Consider the following 25,867-nt stretch of genomic DNA (forward strand, 5'->3'; position numbering starts at 1 on the left):
ATTAGCTCGCTACAACTAAATGGCTGCTGACCACTGGTCATAAAGAAAAGCATTTAAAAGTTCTGTATACTTTTCATCAAGTTTAAAAGGGATAGCTTCTGTAAAGCTTGTTTACTTTATAAAAATGGTAGAACTTTAATTTTAAAAAATGTGATTTGACTCAAAAAGGGTATTTTTTCTGTTTTTGCGATTTTATCAGATAAAATATGCAAGTAAAGCAAGTTTATGCTTTATCATAACAAAAAGTTATAGAACTAATCTTTTTTTGCTTGCTAGTAAACTGTGTTGCGCATCGTAGGATTATTTCATACTAATTTTGCTCTTACATTTCCGTTTTAATTTAGTTTTTCAATAACTTTATGGCTTGCAATTTTTTTTTTAATCAACTCTGGTTCATTACTAGTATAAAAAACTACTGACTTCTGGTTTCGATAGTGTCTTAAGTATTTTTAAAAAAATTTGTAACTTTAAAACATAGTTTTTTCACCAGTATACTTAATTTTATTTATCACCAGAATTTAAAAAAAAAACTTTTTTTAAGCAGTAGTTTAATTTAGTTCATTAGTAACAAAAAACTAATTAGAAGTTTTTTAACCAGTACTAATTATATTACTTTTATGTAAACTCTTAATAAGTTAAGAAAAAAAAAAGAAAATAAATAAGATGTAAAAAAATTATCGAATACATCTTATTAAGTTTAATGAAAACTTTAAAATTGATCCGTTTTATATAATAAAATACTTCAAATATTCTTAAAATTCTAATTACAATTTAGAACTGATATGATAAGTATTATATTTTAGTCTATTTAAAAAATTTAAAATTATACCGTTTGGAAACTTTTTTGTTCAATCAGTATGAAGTTAATCATATCTAAAATGAGATTGAGACAATCTTGTTGAGTAAAGTAGAATATATTTATTCATAGTCAGACATTTTTTTAAATTACATAGACCAGATACTATATATGATGTTCGGGAACCGCTCATTTCCAACCTGCGATCAAACCCCACTTGCGCACAATTCCCACTCAAACCTTTTTTATTCCATAATTTTTTGGTAATTTTGTTTTATTCATACTTATTATTTATCTATTTTTAACTATTGCCATTACCCCTGACCCTTGTTCGGTCGCGGGCGGAAAATGATAGCGGGTTGGAAATTAGTGGTTCCCGAACATCATATACATGATGTTCATATAATGTTAACGTTTATTTCGAAGTACTTAATCTTAATAGCTTAGGTATTTATCAAACCTTTCTATGGAAAAGTTAACAGAAGCAAAAACGTACCTACATTTTGTATTCACATGATTTTTTATATGAATAAACTACCTACATATACGTACCTACATTTTGTACTTATTTATTATGATTATTTACTCTATTTATTTTTGATTCTTTAACTTCAACCAACAATAAGCTCGATTACTATTTTTATTTTACATTTTAAAGTATTATAAAACATTAAATCAAACACATCAAAGTTTAACAATTTAATTTCATTTAGTCCTTTGTCTTTGATTTCATATTTTTTTATTTTATTTCATTTAGTTTTTGCGAGTTTAAACTAGAGATACTAATAAGATTTACTATTTGAAAAACTTTTCAAAAACAGGCATTTTAAAACAAAGTTTACCTTAAAACTTGATTTTTAGTTACGTCATGATATCCTTTTTATTAACTTTGATATGCAAGAAAATTTTGAATTAATCAGTTCTAATTGCCTACTGAAGAAGAATTTGAAAGTACTTTCTTAAGGCAATATAACGAATACTAATAAATTTGTAGATTTTTTGTTAAATAAAAAAAAAATAACCAAGGGAAGATTTGAGATACTTAAAACTAAAATATTCTTACTGTATTCATATAAGTTTATTAAAACAATATTTATTTTATATGTTCAAAGATTTCCAATATATACCTACTTTTTATAAGTATTTATATCTTAAAAAACTGTTTATAGAAATAGTCTAAATTAGATTTAAAGTTTTAATTAAATACCTTTTAGTTTTTGAAATAAAATTTCCAAGAGAAATTCTCAGTACGTTAGGTATTGAATTGCTGTTTATAATTGAATTAAAATCCAAGACAAAAAACAACTGTAAAAACAGTTAAAAGCTGTTAGTTTAACATTTTAAAATTCTAATCTAATAAAACTTGTTTAGTTTTTCAAAGCAATATTAAGTTTATAAGTGATTGTTTAAGTTGCTGTTAGAGTTACCAGCTGTTTTATAATGCATGGAAAATTCAGGCGAGTTTTATAATTCAACTATAAGTAGTATAAATTTACAACATGAATAGCTTAGTTTATATTTTTATTAGCGATTACTGATTAATAGCAGTTCTTGATACTTATATAGTTAACTTTGATCTTTTAACACTATTTAGTATTATTCTTGATAACAATTTTTAATCAAAAGAAATTATTTTCATAGTAATAAAACTTCAAAAACGTAAATATTTAATCACTACTCATACATTTATGTTGCTAAAATGCTTTTCTAATGTATTTTAAATGATTACTATTTAGGTCATGAGTCTCAAAGGATAAATGTGCGGCTCACGAACATGACCCTTGAGTTTATAAATCTGACATGCTAAACCAGATATGGTCGAAAAAACAGTAATTAAAAAAGTTGCGTAGCATTAATTAAAGCTACAACTCCGTCCTGCAAAGATAATTTTTTGAAATTTGACACGTCACCATTATTTGCCTGATCTAAATGCACTAGAATCTTGACTTCTATGCCTATATTTTCAAATAATTGTTTTAAAACTTTTTTTTTTTTATATGTGGGCTTACTGTGACCGTATTGTCCACCCTTAATATAGTCTATTTTATTTTATTCTAGTCTTGTTTTCTATTATTTTCATTTGTTAGCAAGAACATAGTTTAATTATTTTGGAGCATTAATATTTTTTTAAATTTTATATTTCTGGATCTCGACTTGAAAATTAGATCCAAATCCGGTTACGATCTGATGTTAATTATTTAAAAAAACGTTATATCACTATCATTTACACTGTAAAGCGCATAACTAGTTTTATTTAAAAAAGCAAAAAACTTTAAAAAAGTTAACAGATTATATTTATCTAATACAAGTTTAAAACTAATACTTAAAAATTATAGCTTATAAACTTAGTTTTTCTATCTATATACAACAGTACTCAACTTCATGAAGTTTCAGAAAAAGCAATAATGAAAAAAATACATATATATAATTAAAACTATAGAATACAACAAGATGCAACAACTTCATTTATTAAATGTATATTTTTTCAAACTAACTATTTACATTATCATTAGAATTTCCAATAAGCACTCAAACAAAAATTATGTGTAAAACCTAGTTTAACAGAAAATCTAAATAATACTACAAACTGAATCAGTCTTGTCTCATTGAAGTCTTAACAAAAATACAAGACTCTTTCTTTCAAAAATAAAAACTTTGTATTTGAACAAAGAAAATACAAAATCTTGTAAGAACAAAATGGTCACCAATGTGCTGTTTAGCTATCCACTTAATTCCGATGTTATTTAGTTACTGTATCTTGAATTATGATGCTCAAAGTTTATTTCTGTTAACTAAAAGTCACACCAATCAGTATCACTTTAATGGGTTTTACTTTTTGATTCAAATATTTAAGCTACTTGAGAAAATAACGAAAACGAATTTTCGAAACTTTGATTATTAACATCTTTTTAATAAACAAACTACTTATCTCGTATTATCAATAAAATAAACTAACACTTTCTGTATTGTAACTTACAAGTTAGTAAAAATAACATAATATCAAGTAACTTAAGCGTTTATAATTCAGTGAACTCAATGCGTGCCTATATTATTTACTATATCATAGGCAAATAAAAAATGTTCTCTTAAATTAAAAAGCCATACTCAAGCCTATTTTTGTTTACTTGGTTCTATTTTACTTTGTTTTAGTGAAAAATAATATGACAAGTTTAGAAACTAAAATAAAAACTTTATTAGAAACTAATCAACAATAATCGTATTTGTTTAAAGTTTATTTAAGTACAAATTTCATATTGAGCTTATTATACTATTAAAGATTTTGTGCGTACTTATACATTTTACTTTATATATATTATAAAACTAACTACCAACCAACGTCATTAAAAATTTTTAACAAAAATCAGCAAGAAAAAAATGCATGAACGTTAAGGCACACAAATAAATGTTTTAGGTCTAAAAGATAAATTAATATTATATGATAAAAAGTATACGAATTTTTAAACAATAGCTTGAATACAAAACTTTTAGTTTTTATCACAAGACTTGTTTATTTTTTTTTAATTCAATCAACTTTTTTAAACTTAATCAGAAATTTAAAAAACTTATACAACACACTAATGTCTTAACATTAGACATCGACCTAATAATATAAAACTTATATTAGGCAAACTAAGATAAAACTTAGAAATTGGTTGTAGTATTTTTTTAACATATTTAGTTAACTTATACAGTATTATAACAACACTAATTAAGAAACATGTTAAGAAATACTTTTTTTATTGAATAGTTTTACTTAAAATGTTTTTTTTTTCAAGGCGCGTATCTTATTCAAATTCCTAAAAAATAACTCAAGCTTCCCCATTTCAAAAAAAACTGTCAAAAATTGTAGTTTAATTTCCTAAAAATTCTAATTTACTTATTATTCAGATCCCAGCGCCAAATACTCGAGTCTTCACAAACACTTATTAATATGGAGCTATCCTTGCTAAATGCCGTTTGCCTGATAGTAGTGTTGCATTTACCAGCTTGCAAGTGGCACATCCTTCAAAAAAATTATCTTTTATAAATAAACCAAGCCGTATTTAATATTGAATAAAAATAATACTAGTTTAAAAACAACTGTTATTTCTAATATAAAAAATTAAGAAAATAATCTGACTAAATTGTATGTCTACTAAAGTTTCTAGTAGTCTTAGTAATTCTATTTAGCTTACTTCATAAGATAGTTTTTCACATTTTTTATCAAAAAAAGTGTTAACTAAATTTTGTTGTTACTTAGGTTATTAGTTTCATAAAATTCCAAATTTATTAAAGCTACATAATTCTTATATAATTATAAAACTACTACACTAACGTTGATTTAGAATTTGAATTAAGAGGATCTAAACTTTGTAAATCCCAGACTGTAATTTTTCCAAAATGGTTACCAAATGCAATGTACTGCAAAATTGTGTTGAAGTAGGTTATACATACTATACATACAAAAGTACAATTTGAATTTATAAGAGTTAGAATAAATAAATAAAAATTAATATACATCATAAACTTGAATAAAAACTTTAGAACTAAATAGTCAATTACAAGTAATCTTTCAGAAAAAACTTTCAGTTGTTAAACCTTCTGATTGTAATCTAATGCGAATCTCATGTACCAAAAATCGTTTATTACGGTTTCTAATCTACAAATAATTGAAAGGTTGTTTTCTTTGGCTTTCAAGTCATCAATGTCTGTTGAAATTTCGCCAGGCTTCCATAAAACTATATGGTCCTTGCATGACTGTTGTATTTATTAACACTTCATTAAATAACAAAAAAACTAAACATCAGTACTTCATCTTAAAACTGTATAAAACAGCTTGTGATAATTATGAATCAAGGCCATAGGGGGTTGACACCTTGTTTTTGCAAGTTAATTTTATTTTGTAAAGTTTTATGATAGCTATCAGGCATTTTTCACTGCTTAATAAAACTTAGAGTAATTTACATATAAGAGATAAAAATCGGTGAGCTTAATATGTTCCCTTTAGAAGACGCAAACTAAAAACGCAAAAACGACTATTTCACTAATACTCTATATTCTCTTTCATTTCTAAACCATTTTTAAATCAGTAAAATTCGAAACTTTTCAATGCAGGAACTTTTTTTAATTATTTAAATGAAAATTTATTTTTAAAATCACCTATTTGTTTTATGTATTTTTTTAAACTCCAACATTTAAGTCCCTTAAACTAAATAATAAATGTTTACTTTAAAATACAGCTCTCTAGCTCAAAAATAAAGAAAAAGGTAGATTTTTAATAAACTTATAAATCTCAAGTAAATTGACGATGAATAACTTGTAGTCTACACAGTTTTGCCAAAGATTTTTTGAGATTTTTTCAAAAGTTTCTGAATTCCTTCCAAATTTTTGATACTACAAGTTTTGTTGTCCATTTTAGTATAAAATAAAATTAAGGTTAAACCTTTCTTTGACAGTATAAAAAATTGAAAAAAGACTGTAATGCAATTTTTAAGTGTTTTATAATAAAAAAGAAAAGGGTAAAAAAAACTATTTAATAGATTTATAGTGTCTTATCAAACTTACATTGTTTTACAAGTAAAATTGTTTAAAGTTCAAGATTTTTCCAATTTTTTTAGTGATTTTTGTTCAAAATTCTAGGTTTTTCTCAAAGCTTCTCAAATTCAGGTGTTTCCAGGTTTTTATGGCTAAACTGTCAAAATCCAGGTTTTTAAAGGATTCCAAGTTTATTTGGAAATCTTGTCTACATAAAACTTTTTACAAAAATTACAATATCTCAGAAGTTGAACTAAGTATTTTTATCCTAGAAAAGACTAGCTTGAAATTTATACTTGAATGTTTCATATATTAGTTTTTTGTAAAAAAATGTAGGATCCTATGTATTCAATCATCATAGTTAAATGACTTAACATAAGCAACTTGTATAAACTTGAGGTCATATTTTGTAAACTAAAACAATACGTTTATGTTTAATAAATTATTTTTAAATATATACACTGCAAAGTTTTTTTATCAACAAAAGATTCTTTAACTTAATTTTAGTCAATTAAAATGATTTTACTAATACAAACATTTTGGAATATGGATCAAGTTAAATTAAATATTTGTTCATAAAAAGTGTTAACTACAGGTTATTTTCATATCATCATAAGGTTAACCAAAAAATTACAGTTTTAAATAGAAAAGTTTAATTACGATAAGTATATAAAATATAAATTTTGTATTAAATAAAACTCTTTTAGTCTTAAAAACTTCAAGAGAAATATAACTTGTATTAAGATAATTTTGAAATCAACTAACTCTTGACAATATAGTATCACCAAACCATCTGACACAGTCCACATAGTTTTTATGAACATCTCTTGTAGAGTAATAAGGATAGTTAAAGACTTGAGTAGGAAAATCACTATGAATTAAAATACTTAGTATATGTGTGTTGATCATTGACTTTTTATAATAAACTATACAATCTATAGAAAGGTAAGACGTTAACTCTAGCGTTTGTAGAAAACTTGAGATTAACTTTTTTTTTAAACAAGTGATTCTATTTGTAAGGTAACATACTGTAAACGGTTTGAAAACTTTTTGGATAATTGAAAACCAAAAATATATATAAAAAAGATTTTTTTCCAGCAGCTATTAATTTGAAAGAACTTTCTTTTAAATATAGACGATTACTACAGTCAAGTAACTTAAACTTCAAACAGTCAAAACTTTATAAACTGTGCAAGAAAAATAAGTTACAATTAGGTAGATTTTTTCATACCTTTTATATGCACCCTTTACAAGAACAATGGAATTCTGAAACTTTAAATATACACAAAAAACAAAACAGACTTGATATTTTCAGAAGAAAGGTGAACCAACTAGGTTATAAATAAATATAGAAGCTAATATAATAAAAACAATGTAACATATCTTACAGGCTTTTTTTACAAAACAGGAGAAGTCGAAGACTTCAAGTTAATTAAGTAAAACATAATAATAGTATAAAACATATAATTTTTCAAACTGAATGGGTCTCTTTTACTAAATTTAACTACATTTAAACTCAACTAAGTTTTTAGATTTGTCTGTGTTACTAGTGACTGCAAGAAACAAAAAAACTGTTAAATGTAAAAATATAGTGTTTATTTAAGTTCAACTTGGTTTACTTTATAAATATTCCCTTGTAAAAGTTTTTAAGCATTAATTAACACTTTCTTTTGTTTCTAAACAAATGTAATAAAGCAATACAAACAAAAAGTTTAAGTTAAACATTTCATTTAACAATTTCATTATACAAAAATGAAGATAAATTCAAGAACAGCAACTAATGTTTTTTATAACTTCTAGATAAATTAAATAAATATTTTCAATGATATTTATTAATGTAGGTATCTGATTACACGTATGTAAGCGCGAACTAAAAAGATTGAATATAAGAATTGACGAGTGGGAGTTGCTTACAAATTACCGCTTCAAATGGCGATCTACAATACACAAAATACTGAAAGAAAAGGAAAACTAATATTTTTAAAACGGAAGAAATATGGGGCAAAATTAAATTTATTTATTTTAATTTTTGTTAATTTTCTTCTATAATTTTTTTGTTTAAATTTATTGCACCAGTGTGTTTTTAAATTATTATTATTATTTCTATTCTTCTATGCACAATACGGATAGCTGATTTCAGCTGATAGGGGCCTATTATCTGATTACAAAAGTAAGATTTTTGTCTTTTTAAATGCTTTAAGAATAAAAACACTTCATTTCTAGTTTTAATACTTTTTTACGAATCTTTTTTATATCAACAGTTCAGTAAATTAAATTCATTTAAAAAGTTGTCTAAGATATATATACAATATAAAATAACAAAAAATCTAACTTTTTAGAGTTTCCATCATAAAAGTCTGATGCCTGTAATGCAAGTTTTATTTCTTTAGTATCGAACTTCCATACTTTTAATGAATGATCCATTCCACAACTAATCAATTTATCACCCAATTGATTGAAATCCTGAATTAACAATTATCAATGTTTGTTTTTGAATCTAATTTTAAATAGTATTATTTGTAAATTTATGTTTAAAGGTATTTTAGAAAGACTAGGGTCAACAATTTTTTAACGAAATACCTTTACTATTTTTTTACAATTATGTCATATTAAAAGCAAAAACACCTAAGACTGTTAATAAGTTTAAACTCCTAACATTCTTTTTGTTTGAAATCTATTGATGTTAACATCATAAACTTATGTAACCCTGACTAAGCTAGACATTTATGCATTTTTTGCTACGGAAAGTACTCGAGTTATCTAGAATACTATGGAGTCTGATTTTCTATAAAAAACTAAGCATTGGTAAAAATTAAATCATTGCATCACCAGTAGCAATATTTTGCTTATAAAATAAATTTAGGATCTCAGAGCTGATTAAAACTTTTTGTAGGTTCAACTGTTTTTCAGAGCCATCATACAATTATTTGGTGTCCCTTTTGTCAGCAGCCGCTTAAATACTCGCAATATTTTTTACCCTAAAATCATTAGTGCATTTCTTAGTATTTCTTTGAAAGACCTTTTTGGCTTCACGTTGTATTTGGTTCTTGTTGAAACTCAATCAGAGCTTGTCACTTTGTTTTTATATGAGAAAGTCTGACACTATGTATAATCTGTATAGCAAATCATTTACTGAAGTAAGGAGTAAAACTAAATCTGAAGCAGTTTCTTGGAAAGAATCAGACAGTGACGACATACTGGTGGACTTATTACGTCAATGCAAGTCCTGCTTACTACCCTTCTACACGAAATTTTAGTCAAATGATAACTAGTGTTCAACCGTGTCCAGATGCCAGATCTAGAACTTTGATCTAGTTTCACGTCCAACTAGAACGATTAGAACCGTTATTTATATCAAATCTAGATCCGGTTGTTTTTCAAATAAAACTTTGGTTAGATCCAAATATTGGCAAGAGTTATGGCTAGATCCTGTAGTATCCGGTAGTTTACTAATTAACCGTTTACCACAAGAAATGTGTTATGCTAAGATAACTATCTTACATAAGAACAATTATTCCAGCTCAGATTACATTAGCTTAAAGGGAATTTCCCACCTTTGTGTTGCTGACAAACTTTTTTCCAAGTTAAGTTCTTTGAAAAAATTTATCTGAAAAAAATTCCGAGTCATAATGAGGATTTAGATCTCAACGCCCCACTACTGTTACTTTTATCTTTTTTGTAGGAATAGTACAAATAACAAAACATGCCATTGTATATTGTTGTAATCGACCTTACTATAGCTTTTCATCTAGTAGATAATTAAGACTTTTTGCTATACTGTACTATAGATTCGCTGTCCTCAAAGCCTCTTTAAAATTGAGAAGTGTTTCCACATCACAACACAAAGTCTATTCATTATAATAGTAATTCTTGTGATCAAAAGTGGAATGAAGTAAAGCAGTGTTCTGCTACCAACTCTTTTTGTGACTTATTTCCCAATGCCACTAAAACATGTTTTATGTAAATAAAATATAAGCGTTAAGCTTCATACAAAGTCTGACGAATGCCTATTCAACCCTGCACGTCTGAAAGCAAAGTGAAAGCAGAAAAGGTTCGCCATAAGAGATCTGCTTTTAGTTGAGGATGACTTCAACCCAAAATCTGTTAACACTTTTGTATCAGTTCTCCTCTACATGCTCAGATATTTGCAGTACAAACACTTAAAAATCTCAAGTACTGAGCAAGAAACAGATACTTCAACAACAAGCAATATTGATGATAGTTGCAGTGAAAATACAAAAAACTTTTTTACCGTGCTTCAAGTAGTAGAAGGAACGAACTTAGGCAAACGAAAGTCCGGACTTGTTCTGCAGACTTTCGCCGATTTTGTTGATTGCTTTAAGTAGTGTGTCTGAGGTACCAATGGACGCTGAGATTAATTGTCGCATTGACAAAGCTTTAGTCACATTGGTTCGACTGACTTCTTGAGTTTGGGATAATCCCGGATTGTATACCCGCACAACGTCTGCTTAATATCATGCCTACGTCTACAGTGCTTTAGTGTACTGCAGCAAGACGTAACCCCTGTAAACTGTAAAAAAGAAGAAACTCAACACTTTTCAACTACAATGTCTTCGTTGTATTCCCAAAATTAAATACCAACATAAAATAAGCAAGAAAAAAAGCTTAAACATACTGGTGAGACTCAGTATACGGTGTACACCACCTTAAGCCAGTGCAAATTTTGTTGGCGTGGTCATGTTTTCGGGATAAAAACGAGCGTATTTTAAAGTATACAGCTAGTTGGTCGTTTCCAAATGTAACTTTTGTTACCCAAGACTGTTGAACAATACAAAAACGTTTACAAGCGCGATCTGATGAGCTTAAACATAAAATTGACGAGTGGGAAAAGCTAATTGATAATTGCAACACTTCGCGATTTCTCAGCAAGATACAAGTTGAAAAAGAGTAATAGTTCTTTGCCAACCCAACTACAAAAAGTATCATTATTTATGTTTCCTTTTATTGATTTAAAATATTTTTTTATTTTTTGTACAACTTGTAAGTTTAATTCACTTATTAATCACAACAAATTTCTTAATTTATTGCCTTTGTTTAGTTTATATGCAAGAAAACTTAAATATTTAGATACTTGATAAGCTAATAGATATAGTACATAAAAAAAAACCAAACGAAATACAAATTTAAATAAAAGGAAATAAATAATTGACAAATAACAAGCATTTAATAAAATTTAAGAACACTAAATCAGTTTAATTGTATACTTACGCAACTTAAAACTTCATCTCTATGACCTTCTACTCCTTCAAATATACATATAAGAACATCTGTTCGAATGTTCCATACTCGTAAAGAATGATCTTTGGAAGCACTCAAAAGAATGTGCGGTTTTGTTGGATGAAACTTCAACTCATTAATGGCTGATGCATGGCTGATGTAATGCTTTCAAAGGATAATTGTTTTAGAGGTTTAGGTAAAAGTAATGATAATTGTTTAAATACTATAAAGTTGTTAATATCACAATGCATAGTTTAGTTTTGCTTAAAGTAGATATTATAAAAAAACAATGTTATGTGTCAAAATTATGTCATTAAAAAAAAACAATATAATTCAAGTAGGATAAGTTCAATGAACAAAAATACTTTATAAGATATAAGTAATTTGTTTTACAAAACAAGACCTCTAAAAATGGGCTTAAGCTTTTAAACTTTAAATGATCTTTTTAATTATAACTCACAAAAACATACCAAACTTAAACTAATTTTGCAAATTATTATACACTAATAGACTTGTATATACTGTTGACATAAAATAAAAGCTTAAATATGGATAGAAAAAAGGTATTAAAAAACTATAAGTCGTAGAAAAAATATTTTAAAAAACATTTATTGTAAACTTCACTTATTTACCTTAACACACTCTCTGGTGCTTACATTCAAAAGTCTAATAACTCCCCTGTATCCAGCGAAAGCTAATAAAGAGCATCCTGTGTTAACGTCGATTGTCCATGCACAAGAATAGTAATTCTCATCTGGCTATAAAGTAGAACAGGTTGAACTGATTATGTAATGTTTTCTAATACTTTCTTCAATATATAACGGATAGAACGGAAAAATGGTATAATGGTGTATATTAGGGTTTTTATAAACATGGCAACCTTTGAGTTTTCAGCTGGAATTTTTTTTTACACTTGGCAAACACCACAAAAATACCCTGTGCAAAATTTAAGATGATTTAAAGAAACTTTAACCTTGGCGGAATTTGATTTTCTAAAACACCCAAATGCAAACTATATGGGACCCAAAAATGACAACTTTTGATTTAAAAAAAAAAGTAAATAAAGAAAACTTACAAAACGTGATAAAAACTCGTAAAATTAAAAATTGCCTCCATAAAACTTTATTTTAATCGTCTTAAATTGTGCGCAGTTTGTTTAAGTGATAATTGCCACATGTTATAAAATTCCAGCTAAAAACTCTAAGGTTGAATTTTTTGGGTCCATACATACTTACATATTATATTGTAATGATAACACCATTATAACAAGCTTGCGAAGTATAATTTTAAAATATTTTTTAAATAAAATTATAACCTATGCAGTGATTTTATGTTTGTCGTTATGCAATTTTATTTAAAAACTTTATTCAGTATGTTAAAATCTAGTTTAAGTAATTAATCTTCTTTGTTTTGTTGTTTTACTGCTGTTCATTATGATAAATATTTTTGTCTAAATTTAACTCTATTTTAATAAAATAACTTAGAAACAAAACATAAAATAAATTATAAGTATTATACTTTAATAATTTTATCTAAAACAGACCTTTATACATAACTTCTATATATACCTTATACTGCTTAAATAACTTGTAGTTAGACTCCGTAGAAGTGGATGACTAAATTAATATAGAAAAAAAAAGTAAGCACATTATAGATTGTTGTACTTGAACAAGTTTAAGGCATTGGAAATGTATCGCAAATAAGAATTTCACTTTTAAACTTGAAAACAAAAAAGCAAATTTATTAAAGGAAACATTTAATAAAAAAGCGAATTTTATTTTAAACAGTAGTAAAAATAAATCATTATCGAAGTAGATAAATAACCAAACAGATTAGACTAAATCAGTAACCAAGAAAACCAAAAGGCTAAATATATGTACACATTATCGAAAATTCTTTTTTAGCAAAATTAAAACCAATCAAATTAAAATCAATGTTAAAATAAGCCGCGCACAAGAACAATTTAAAAGACTTTTAAAGATTGTTTTCTTCCTATTTTACAAAATAAACTTTTTATAGCAATTACTAAAACAAAAACTTTTTTAATTTCATAGGTTCTTAACTTAAGAACAAAACAAAGCATGTATTCAATCTCAGCTAACTGCACCAAATTTTTTAACATCATTACTACATCATAATGCAAAATTCTAAAATTTTATAAAAATTTCTAATAAACAAAATATTTTTTGAGGACTATAGGCAAAAGAATACATAAAACATATGTAAAAAACTGTGTTTTGTTACATAACTAAATAAATATTTAGCTCCAATTTTTCGTCGAGCACTGTTGAATATAACTTTATAATAAAATTACAAAAAATATATTTATATATATTCATCAAATAAAGCTCTTCAAATCTGAAGCACATGTGAAATTAGAGTTTGTTTAAACACCATTATATTTTTTCTAAATTTTCTATTTGTTTATCTTTTTAAACAGTAGTTACTGTAATAAATATGATTTCTTCCTACAAAAATTTTAAAATAATACTACAGTAATACTATAGTATTCTAAAAAATATCTACACAACTGACAAAAAAAAAATAATTGTTTATTTTTATTTTGCATGCCAAGTAGAATCAAAACTTACATCTGAATCAGCATATGCAGCAATAAGTTTTATGTAACCAGCTTCTCTACATTCATAAACAGTAACTCTATTACTACCTACAGTAGCAAACATATGGGGTTGACCATCTACTGTGTAATGGTTAAAAGAAACACCAAATACAGGCTTGCCATGATCCTCCTAAAAATTTAGTAACACAATTAGTTATAAACATTTTTCTTTTATAATTATAAAATAGGGTCATAGCATGTAATCAATGCCTTCTACCAAAACGTATATACAGAATCAGATAAGAATAGTTGCCACTATGGTGGTGAGCGTATTACTCAAAATTACTCAACTATGTCATTTTAAATTAAAATAAATATTTATTCAGTATTCAGAATCCTTCACTTCAGCATTATGGCAACGCTGCTGCTAATTAATATCATTGTTGATTCAATTTATGCAAATTATTCAAAAATAAAAAAGCTTAGTAATACTAAATAACTGTTTTAAAACTAAAATATATTGCACACACCTTTATCATGTTAGTATTTTTGTATAGACCTTTTTGAGGATTTTTTCGGGTAACAACCTTTTTTTTCCCTCTTCTTCCTCGTCCTCCTTTTTTACTCTTTGGTTTTTCTTCTTTAAAACAATGGTCTTCTATTGACAAATCATCATCATATACAAAACTTGTATCATTACCCATGTTATCATTTCTGTTCATACTAAATATAAAGTGTATAAATGTTTATGACATAAATATTTCCTAAGAATAGATACAAACAAAATAAGTTTTACAAAAATGAATAAAAACAGTTTCAAAAAATTATTTAGTTAGTACTATTTTTATCAGTAAATATTCAAATTCCAAAATAGTTTTTTGTTAATAAAGATCCTAGCAGAGCAAGTTCACTGGAATGTATAATAAATACAATTTGCTCAATACTTTTCCCTTATTGAACTGACACATGCTTTTGTAAAAGGGAGCTCAGTAAAAAAATAAATACTGCAAGAAAAGAATAAAAGATAAGGTAGGTGAGTATGTGTATTTACTAAAGGTAAGCATAACTACCAGGGGCGTAGCGTGAGGAGGGATAATGGCGCATGCGTGTCACCTAAAAAAAGAAGAGAAGTAATAAAAAAAAAGAATGTATTATCTTTATCCTTTATTATTTATTTTATCTTGGTTTTTTTCAACTATGTTTATCTAGTATTCGAAAAGTTGAACGAATTTTTGGATACCAATTACCAAATATACTGATTTGTTGCGTAAGCATAAGTGTGTAGTACCGGCTTTGATGAAAATTTCAATAAGAAAAAAAAATTAAGTTGATAAACTTCATAAGAATTTTGATTCAAAAAGAACGCAACTAATGTAGTGCACCGCAGTAGTATAACACTTATGACAGATTTTTCTACAAGGACAAATGTTAACATTTTGTTAACAAACCATAAAGCTAAACCTATCTATCTTATTTATAGTAATAATGATTCAAGAACTAATTGTAATAAAAACAGCAATAAATAACTACTAATAAAGTAAAAATAAATTAACAATAAAAATATTAATAACATAAATTTATAAAATTAATAAAAAAAAAAGCAAAAATATTTATAAAAAATAATAAATAAAACAACTAATGAATAAACATTTCATACTGAGATTACAGTGTTAATCTCACTATACAAAAAGTTTTGTTAAAATTTCAGTAAACTTAAAATTTTTAGTAAAGTTCTTTTTTATTAAGATAATAAATAAATCAAAGTATGTTATTCTATCAGCCAAAGAGTTTTAAAATTTATCAATTTTTGTAGCAAGTTATTTAAAAATTTGTTCAGTCACATTATGAATAAATTTAAAGCAACTTGTAAAAACAGATCTTTTACAATTAAATTTTAATTTAACAGAAAAATTTGACTAATTTCAAATTTATTTAATGTTAAATTACATTTAAAATTGGTATTTTAAAAATCTTCTTTCTACCAACTATTTGTAACATTTAAAAAATGCTATTCCCTAAAAATCTTAGATAAACTGATTCAAAGATAAGGGAAAAGTTATATTTTTTGTAAGTTCTTAAAAACTTGGAAAAAGTTGACCATTAAAAATTTATCTTTTAAACATTTTGTTTTGTATCAGAAATTTTAGTAAACTTTTACATTGAGGATAACTTAAGATTTCATGAAGTGTTTGAAAACTTTAGAAGGACTCAGTAGAGCTCAGATTATTTTAAGTTTTTTTCTAACTCAGGCTGACTTAGGATAGCTTTGTTTTTTTATTGAAAAACTCAGGATATTTTTAATGTTTTTAAAAGCTTTCAGGTAAGTTATTTTATAGATTATGAATGAGATCTAGTAAATTGCATTTTATGTTGTTTTCTAACCAATTTTGTTAAAGAGCTCAGTTTTGATTAATTTTAATAAAATATAAAAAACTTTAAAGGAATTTAAAATGCTCATGACAATTCAGGAAATTTTTAAACTAATTCAGGGCAGTTTTTTAACTCAAAGAGTTGCAAGGAGATCATTATATCTTAAAACTTGATTGATTTTTTTATTTTATAAAGTTTATATTATAATATTTTAGAAAATAAGTAAAAATTAGTTCTGATTAACTTTTAGATTGTTACTTAAACAAATGAGCAAAGTACCAAAAGTAATATTGTATGGAACGTAGCAAATCTAAAAAAAAAAGTCAGATTGGAAAATTATCTAAAGTTGAAAAGCTCAAATTGGAATAGCAGACCAACACCAGATATTGCTATTACTCAAGACTGAAGTTCAAGTTGTATTATTTTTTTTTAACATTGTTTACATTTCAGATTTTCTTCATCTGTTAAGATTTATTTTTACAGTTTTATATTGCAATGCAGCAAAAAATATATAAATTGAGACAAAAAAACTAGCTTTTTAGATTTCTTCTAAAAAAAATTTAAACTTTTAAATTTAATACTGAAAATTTTACATTTTTGTTTTAAAAGTTAACCATAAAAATGAAGTATATTAAAAGCTGTAATATCTAAAAGTATGAGTTATTTTGAGTTTAATACAATTATATCTTATTGACCATAAATAGATATTGATTTTTATTTGGTTATAATTTTTTTTAATATTTAATTATTTTATATAAAACTTTTTAGTACTACATATATTGTACAGAAATCTGAGACAATATTCATTCCAAAACATCTTTATTAAAGCAAACAACAAATAAAATCAATCTCGGCTAACGCTTTTCAACTACTTTTGTTAGCAACTAATTTTAAGATTAAATTTTGAGTAAATAAATAGTTAGAGGTTACATCAGAAAAAATAAATTAACACTAATTAGCATAATTGAGCAAAAATAAATTAGACATTCACAATTCATAAATACATATATAAAACAGTTGATCAGTAATTTAACTAAGATAAGCAACATTAAAAATAAAAAAATAAGCGACAAAATTCAAATAAAATTAAACAAAAACTAAAAAAAAATTAATTTACTTTAAAAATTTTCTTTTAATGTAATCTATAACAACTTATAAAGATTAAATTTATAACTGTATTGTTGCTTACACAAATTAGGTTTGCATGTTTTTATAAATAAAAGTACTAAAACACTTAGGTGATAATCATTACGAGCTTTACTTATAACTGAAAAGTTACTATCACTATAGTTCTTTGCACAATCTGAATTGTTTAATAAGTGTTCGGCAAAGTGCTACCAAAAGTAGTTGAAAAGCGTTAGCCAAAATCGATTTTATTTGATGTTTGCTTTAATAAAAATTTTTTTGAATGAATATTGTCTTAGATTTCTGTACAACATTTTATATAAATAATTTCGCTTTAAAATATGCATTAATAACTTTAGTATTGGTTTTCAAGTTAATTGCAATAGAATATTTTTTTGAATATAAAATTTTTTGTATTTTATTAGTTTGTTAAATTTTTTTTAATGCTTTTTTTTGTACATTAGACATTTAATTTTACAGTCATTAAGTTTTACGTATCAAACTTGCCATACAACAGTTTTCCACTATGTCTTGTGTTTTACATTTGTCATTTAATATGTTTCTTTTTTGACAACTTTTGATTTGTATGTAATCAGAATTTAAAAATATGCAATAAGCTAAGTTCATCTTACTTTAACTTTGTTATTATTCAGATTTAATTTTCTAACTTTATTACCTAACCTACATTAAATAAGCAAGCAATCTATTCTATTTATAAAATTTCACTTTCTTTTAATCAAAAATAATTTTGTGTAACGTTAATAATGAGCGATGAGGTGCTGTTATCACTGTATTGTATATTCAAGAGATTGATATATTTTTTGTAAAAAAAAAGATACTTAAGTAATTCTAATGATGTTAAATATTTGTTAATGGTTTAGTTTTGAAATATATAAGTATTTTTTAGAATAGTAACTTCGAATTTATCTTATTTAACAAAATTATTTCAACTATATTACTTAAAAAAGAACTTTTTATGGCTAATTACAAAAGTATTAAGTTAGGGGACTTTAAAAAAAAATTGTCACCCCCTGACCCAAGCAGAGATGTTAAATCGCAGAGCACAAAATCCCCGCAGTAGAATAAAAAAAAAAATCCCCGGCAATAGAATTAAAATTTCTTATGAAAGAAAAAGCTGTATTTTACAAGTTGAGAACATAAAAGTTTCATATATTCAATTACACCAACATATTTAAAACCATATTGTTTTTATAAATATGAATGCCTTAAATGTAAGTTTATGTTTTTTATTTTCATAAAGTTAATTTTAGTCACTTTATTGTTAATTTAATCATAACTACCTTTTAACCTTATAGTTGTACAGGGTTGCCACACTCTCAGGGAACTCAGGGAATCTCAGGGAATTTTCAAACTGTAGAAAATCTCAGGGAAACTCAGGGAATCTCAGGGAAACTCAGGGAATTTTGGCATTTTTCTTTTAACTCAGGGAAACTCAGGGAAGTTTTGATTTGTTCTCTAAATTTCAGGGAAGATTTTGAAAATCTCAGGGAAATTTTTTTCTAGATCTAGAATGAGGTTTAGTTAATCCAGTTTCAATATTTTGTTCAAAAGTAGTAATTTTTATTTTTTAAGTGGTTATTTAGAATTTTTTTAGTCTTGCGGCTAGCTCTTCAATATTCTTAGTATTAACATTGTAGTTTTTTTAAGTTTTAAATTTATATTTACTTAAGTAAAATAATGAAGTTATTATGTATGCATTTAAGTGAGTTTTTCATGTTAAATTATTACTGTAGTATAATTAAATTTTGTCAATTAAAATGTCAAACAAATTAAACTTTATTCTTTTATGTAGAAAGTTAACTAACAAATTTACACAAAATTGTGCAAAAATTTAGTTTTTAATTTTTAATTGGTTTAAACATTTTAAGATTGAGTTTTTGAAAACAGTTTTTTTTCATAAATTTAATGCAGAAGCATACACATACAACCTTCCTTTTATTATTAAAGAAGAAAATGAGAATGAGGTATTAATAATTTGTGTTAGAAGAGAAAATTTTTTTTTTAAGATTTGAAAAATACTCAGGGAAACTCAGGGAATTTTAAGGTTACTCAGGGAAATTTTTGGTCACTCAGGGAAGATTTTTTGGCTCAAAGAGTGGCAACCCTGTTGTAGGTAATGTTTGGTTAGAAAAATTAAAGAAAAGTATCTTCCACTTATTTAAATGGTTAATAAACTAAAAACATTGTAGCTTTGGAACTAATTGATGTTAAGTTAATTTATTATTTGATTTTTTTTTCCAAAAATTAGATGAAATAGACAAAAATTTTTTTCTTATATCCTACTTTTATCAAATTATTTGAATTTTTAAACTTGAAAATAAAGTTTGATTATTATAATTTTTTAAGATTCATTATAAATTATTTTATTAAGACATAGATTTCACTTAAAAGTAATTTGAATATAATTTATTATTTTTGTTTACAAACTTGAAACTACTATTTGCTAAGTAGAAATCTATTTAAAATTTTTAATTTTTAATGTGGCAAATTTATTGAGTCTTTTTTTATTATAATTAGGTAATTTATCTTAAAAAAAATTATACCTGAAAGTTTTAGTGTACAACTCAAGGTTTTTACAACTAGTTTTGTAAATTAAGCAGAGTTGAAACAAGGTCAGGAAAAGTCAGAAAACTCAGGAAAAGCAGAAAAAAAAGACAAATAACAAGAATAGTAAGGTTTTTTTTTTAACAGTCAGGAAGTTTAACTAAATATTAAAAAATACCAGATTTTGTCAGTTTAAATTTACTGAATTCCTTATATTCAAAAACAAGTCTTTGAATGGTAAAGAATTAATTAAAATTCTTTAAAGTGTGATTAAAATTGAAAAAATTTCCAAGAATTTTACAAAATTACTTAATTATCAATGCCTTCATCTTGTAAAATTAAATGAATATCCTTTATAAAACTGCAAAATGTTTCTATTAAAATTTTGTTAAACTACCCTACTTGAACAGACAGTTTTTGTAGGCAGTATGATAATCTGTAGCATTTTTTAGTAAAACAATGATAATGCACAAGAGTTTATCTAGCATACTTTAGAATTGTTTTTTGTTTAAGTAAATAAATAATTTCATTCTAATTAAACACTAGGTTTAGTGTTTTGGGTAATAAGTTTATGTTTATAATTTACCTCATTACAATTTTTTCAAAATTGTTTAAATTTTTTAAATAAATTATAAAAGAGGTGAATTTCATGGTTAAGTTTAATTATTTATAGTTTATTGTAGAATAGTTGTTTTTAAATATTTTTTACATAAATAAGGGTAAAATATTTACTACTAATTTTATAATTATTGATAAGATGAAATATAAAATTGAAAGCTTTATTAATTCCTTTTATTAATATAATTTAATATTTTTATTAACAAACTTGAAACTACTATTTGCTTAGATGAATTCTATTTTAAATTTTTGATATGGCAAATTCATTGAGTCTTTTTTTATTATAATTAGGTAATTTATTAAAAAAAAAATTTATATTTGAAAGTTTTAGTATACAACTTAAGGTTTTTACAACTAGTTTTGTAAATTAAGCAGACTTGCAACAAGGTCAGGAAAAGTCAGAAAACTCAGGAAAAGCAAAAATAAAAACAAGTAACAGGAATAGTAAAGTAAATCTTTTTTTGAAAACAGTCAGGAAATTTGACTAAATTAAAAAAAAATACCAGATTTTGTCAGTTTAAATTTACTAAATTCCTTATATTTAAAAACAAGTCTTTGAATGGTAAAAGGTTAATTAAAATTCTTTAAAGTGTGATTAAAATTGAAAAAATTTCCAAGAATTTTACAAAATTACTTAATTATCAATGCCTTCATCTTGTAAAATTAAATGAATATCCTTTATAAAACTGCTAAATGTTTCTATTAAAATATTCTAAAACTACCCTACTTGAACAAGCAGTTTTTGTATGCAGTTTGATAATCTGTAGCATTTCTTAGTAAAACAATGATAATACACATAAGTTTATCTAGCATATTTTAAAATTTAATTGTTTTTTTTAGGTGAATGAATTATTTCATTTTAATTTAACACTAGGTTTAGTGTTTTGGGTAATAAGTTTATGTGTATAATTTACCTGTTAATAATTTTTTCAAAATTGTTTATATTTAAAAAAAAATTATAAAAGAGGTGAATTTCATAGTTAAGTTTAATTATTTATAGTATATTGTAGAATAGCTGTCTTTTAATATTTTTACATAAATAAGGGTAAAATATTCACCTCAATATGTTACATGCAATGTTTAATCTTTTCTCTAATAAATAGAACTGTTCTAGATTTTAAAATGTAGTTTAAAAATAAATTAATTTAAATTAAAATCTAATAATTTGCCAAGGTTTATGTTGCACTAATAACAAGGATGAAAAATAGTTTCACCATTATATTGAAAATTTTATTTATAAAAATAATATATATTATTAAATTTTAACTACATTTAAAAATCTTAAAAACAATTTTTCATTAACAATAAACTTGTTTTTAAAGCCTGGCGTTGGTTTAATTGTTCTATTTTTATAGATTGAATTTAACCAAAATTATTATGGTCCATTAAAAATTGTTGTTAATGAGAAATAAAAGAAAAAAAAAATTGATTTTTAAGATCATAGGAGGATGAATATATTTTTTAACATTTTGATATTAATTTGTTTTTTTTATTAAGTATAACCATATCATTAATATTTCAAAGAACTTTTCCTGAAAATTTTTAAAATTTAAAATTTAAAAACTTTTATAAATATATTAAGATGTTGAAACATTTAAATTTGTGGTACCTTGAAGAAATTATGTATTTTTTTTAAACACATGATACAAAAAATTATAGTCAATAAAAAAAAATGTTAATTAAAACTTAAAATCACAGAAAAATTTTTTTTGTACTTTATAAGTTTTTTTTTTAAAGCATTAAGCTAAAGAACTTTATTTTTGTTATAAAAGAAAGAGCTTATGTATAAAATTAATATGATATACTGTTTTAATTTTACAAACAAAATGTTATAATAATAAAGTACAATGTAAATTAAAAATTTTAAAAGTTAACTTTTTACTAATTTTATTAAAACAAAAGTAAAAAAAAAAATAACTAATGAAATTTTAATATAAGGTAAAAATGTGAAAAAGTTAGCTACAAATTGTTACTTTAGCATTTTAGTTGCTATAGTAAACAGCTGATATTAACAGCTGTAATTAACTGGCATCTTGATTATAACATGACTGGACCCAAGTATCACGCTACCCTACTGATAACTACAAAAGACTAACAGTTAACTATTGTAAACTTAGAAAAAAAGGCATAAATCAACAATTTCAAATGAATGAATTTATATATTTAATGAATAAAAACAAATTGTACGGTAATCTTCCTTTATTGTACCAACATATGTTTCTGTGTATTAACAAATCAACACACTTCAACTGGGTTCTGTAAAAAAATAATTACTGTAATGAAAGAATAGAAGCATAGAATAAAGTAGGTGTATACATGTTTTCATTAAAATAAAATATTTCTACAGATAATAGTAAATAATAGGTAAAATACTTAATATGAATCCTTATTTCAACGAAAACATATATTTTATTTTAATGAAAACATGTATACACCTACTTTATTCTATGCTTCTATTCTTTCATTACAGTAATTATTTTTTTACAGAACCCAGTTGAAGTGTGTTGATTTGTTAACACACAGAAACAAATGTTGGTACAATAAAGGAAGATTACTGTACAATTTGTTTTTATTTATATTCCAGTGAAGTTACTTCACTAGGATCTTTTGTTAGCAAACAATTAAACCTATACTTTTGAACAGTTAAATTTAATAAATTAAACAGTATTCTTTCTTTATTACACTAACAAATGTTTCTGTGTGTTAACGGGTTAACACACTTCAACAGAGCTCTGTAAAAAAATAAACACTGTAAGGAAAAAATATAAGATAAAACAGGTGTGTATATATGTGTGTTTATTAAAAATAAAAATAAATTATATAGGTAAATGGTTAATATCAGATACAATACATAATGCTAAATCCTACTGTTATTTAACTATACAATATTTGTAATTATTAAGTCTGAATTAGATAAAGTAAAATACAAAATAAAATAACAAATCATAATATAAAATATTTTACATGAAAATAAAGAAATTACTGATTCAAAATATTTAAACATTGATAATAATTGAAAAAAACCTTATGTCACAATATTACGCTTTTATACATTTACATTTAAAACAAGTCAATAGTTATTTCGGTTCGACCTTTGTTAACAAACGCTTAAATTTACTTTTTTTTGAATAGTTAAATTTAATAAATTATTTTTAATTTCAGTACTACAAAATACTATCTATTTATCATATAATTGTGTATTAAGGTTGGTGTTTAAAGGTATATAAAAAGGAGTAATACAAAACTATTTAATGTTAATAATGATTAGATCTAATTCACAATAAAAGTTTTAAGTAAAGTACAAAAAAAACAACTACTTAATAACAATCAAAAAAGCAAATACGGTAACCTCTCGCTTATTTACGCACATTGTGTCAATAGAAAAAGTGCGTAAAGATATGAGAGATCGTAAAGAAACGAGAGGTACCAAATATGCTAACTATAATGGCTGTTTTTTTAATATTGCCTCTAGTTAAAAGCAGAATGGGCACTTTCCCACTTTTAACTATTTGTTTACTTTATTTTTTAAATGTGAAAACAACAGATAAAACTAGACATATATTAAAAAAAAGGATTTGAATTTCTATAAAATAATAATACGTTTAGAAATAATTTTACTATTTTAATAATAAGTAGAAATTATCTTTATCTTTATTTATATGTGACATTTATATTCTATTCTACTTGGCAAATTCAATTTATAATAAGCATTTCTTTCGAATTATAAATGGTGTTTATCAATATATAGGGCAAGACTGATGTATTATTTCTTTGTGTTTTAAACTCTCATTATTTCATTATACTTTCATTATTTAAAACAGTCATATTTATTTCAGAATTTTTATTTAATCTCTTATTGTTAACAAAATGTCTGATATACTGAGGTATAATTAAATGTTTATCAATTAGTCAAGGAACATAAATTTACAAATTCTAAAGATATAAAGAGGTGTGTTAGCATTCAAAAACATATTTTAATTTAAAAATATAAATTAAACCTAATTTGTGCAATATGAAAAAAAAAAATTTTTTTTTTTTTTTGAATTTTATAGAATTCTGAAATGCGTAACTTAACAAGAGTGCGTAACGTCACGAGTGCGTAAAGATCCGAGATGTTACTGTAAATATTTAAGTAAAATAACAACATCACTATACTACTTTTAAAAAACATATACAAATTATAAACAAGGTTTAGAAAATCAGTCGGAAATTTAAATTAAATGGAGCATACACAATTATTTTAAGTCCATAAAAATACATTTAAAATTTATGTTTAATATAAATGTAAAGTAACAAGGTAATTATGTGCTAAGTAGAGACCAGCAGTAAAAAAAAACTTTTAGCAGATCTTTATGCGTAGAAGGTAAGCAGTACAGCTTATCTGTGATTTGAATACAGACTTCCAATTATAGTTTGTAGTTAACACATCAAAAAATATGAAAAAAAGATGTAGTGGAATGAGAGACACACAAGCAGATTTGAGAATGGAAGATAACATGTATAAAAATATATATAAATATATAGTTAAGGTTTTATAAAAAGTTCTGGTCGATAGTGCTCAACAAATTAAATTGGAGCTAAATATCTATCTAATTATATAAAAACTATAATTTATACAGCCGTTTCATACATGAAATTTAAAGTTTCATGTACTCCTCAGTAAGCTACAGTTTATTAAAATGTATAAATTATAGTTTTTATATAATTAGATAGATATACAAATATATACATTGAAAAAATATTACATACTAACTTGGGGTGTTTATAAAACTATATTAAGATATATATAATAAGTATTTAATTATATAATAAACAACAGATTTTACAGCTGTTTTGTATATGAGATATTTCTATCTCATATAATCCTCAGAATAGGAACTGGTCTAAATTGTATGAGGTTACTAAATTGCACAAAGATACTTTTGCACAAGGGGACAAAATTGCACAAGGGAATAAAATTGCAAAAAGACAAATTTGGACCAAGGTTCAATTTAAAAATAAAAGAAAATAAATAAAAAATAAAAGAAAAGAAAAACTTAAAGTTTAATTAATAAAAAAACAAAAAGAAATAAAAGTTACTG

At 24.5% G+C, this 25,867-nt stretch overlaps 1 protein-coding gene across 1 annotated transcript; it reads right to left on the reverse strand.

The window, feature by feature from the left end:
- Positions 1–4,106: 4,106 nt before the first annotated feature.
- LOC145838656 (polycomb protein eed-like) lies at positions 4,107–14,830 on the reverse strand. The gene is made up of 9 exons (XM_082946281.1): positions 14,639–14,830; positions 14,140–14,298; positions 12,181–12,306; positions 11,540–11,713; positions 8,643–8,773; positions 7,076–7,181; positions 5,375–5,533; positions 5,112–5,197; positions 4,107–4,799 (listed from the first exon to the last, which is right to left on the reverse strand). The coding sequence occupies exons 1-9, from the start codon at positions 14,828–14,830 to the stop codon at positions 4,670–4,672; spliced, it is 1,263 nt and encodes a 420-aa protein (XP_082802407.1). The 3' UTR covers positions 4,107–4,669.
- Positions 14,831–25,867: the final 11,037 nt, after the last annotated feature.

The sequence above is a fragment of the Thalia democratica genome, chromosome 6 (genome assembly GCF_965202585.1).
Source record: "Thalia democratica chromosome 6, ktThaDemo2.hap1.1, whole genome shotgun sequence".
Classification (NCBI taxonomy): domain Eukaryota; kingdom Metazoa; phylum Chordata; class Thaliacea; order Salpida; family Salpidae; genus Thalia; species Thalia democratica.

What these genes read in the sequence shown, in the direction of transcription:
- LOC145838656 (XM_082946281.1), bottom strand. Translation starts at nt 14,830, where the DNA reads ATGAACAGAAATGATAACATGGGTAATGATACAAGTTTTGTATATGAT. An exon ending in GCACCAGAGAGTGTGTTAAG is followed by an intron (nt 11,714 to 12,180) that starts GTAAATAAGTGA and finishes ATCCTTTGAAAG; the next exon opens with CATTACATCAGCCATGCATC. An exon ending in GAGATGAAGTTTTAAGTTGC is followed by an intron (nt 8,774 to 11,539) that starts GTAAGTATACAA and finishes TTGTTAATTCAG; the next exon opens with GATTTCAATCAATTGGGTGA.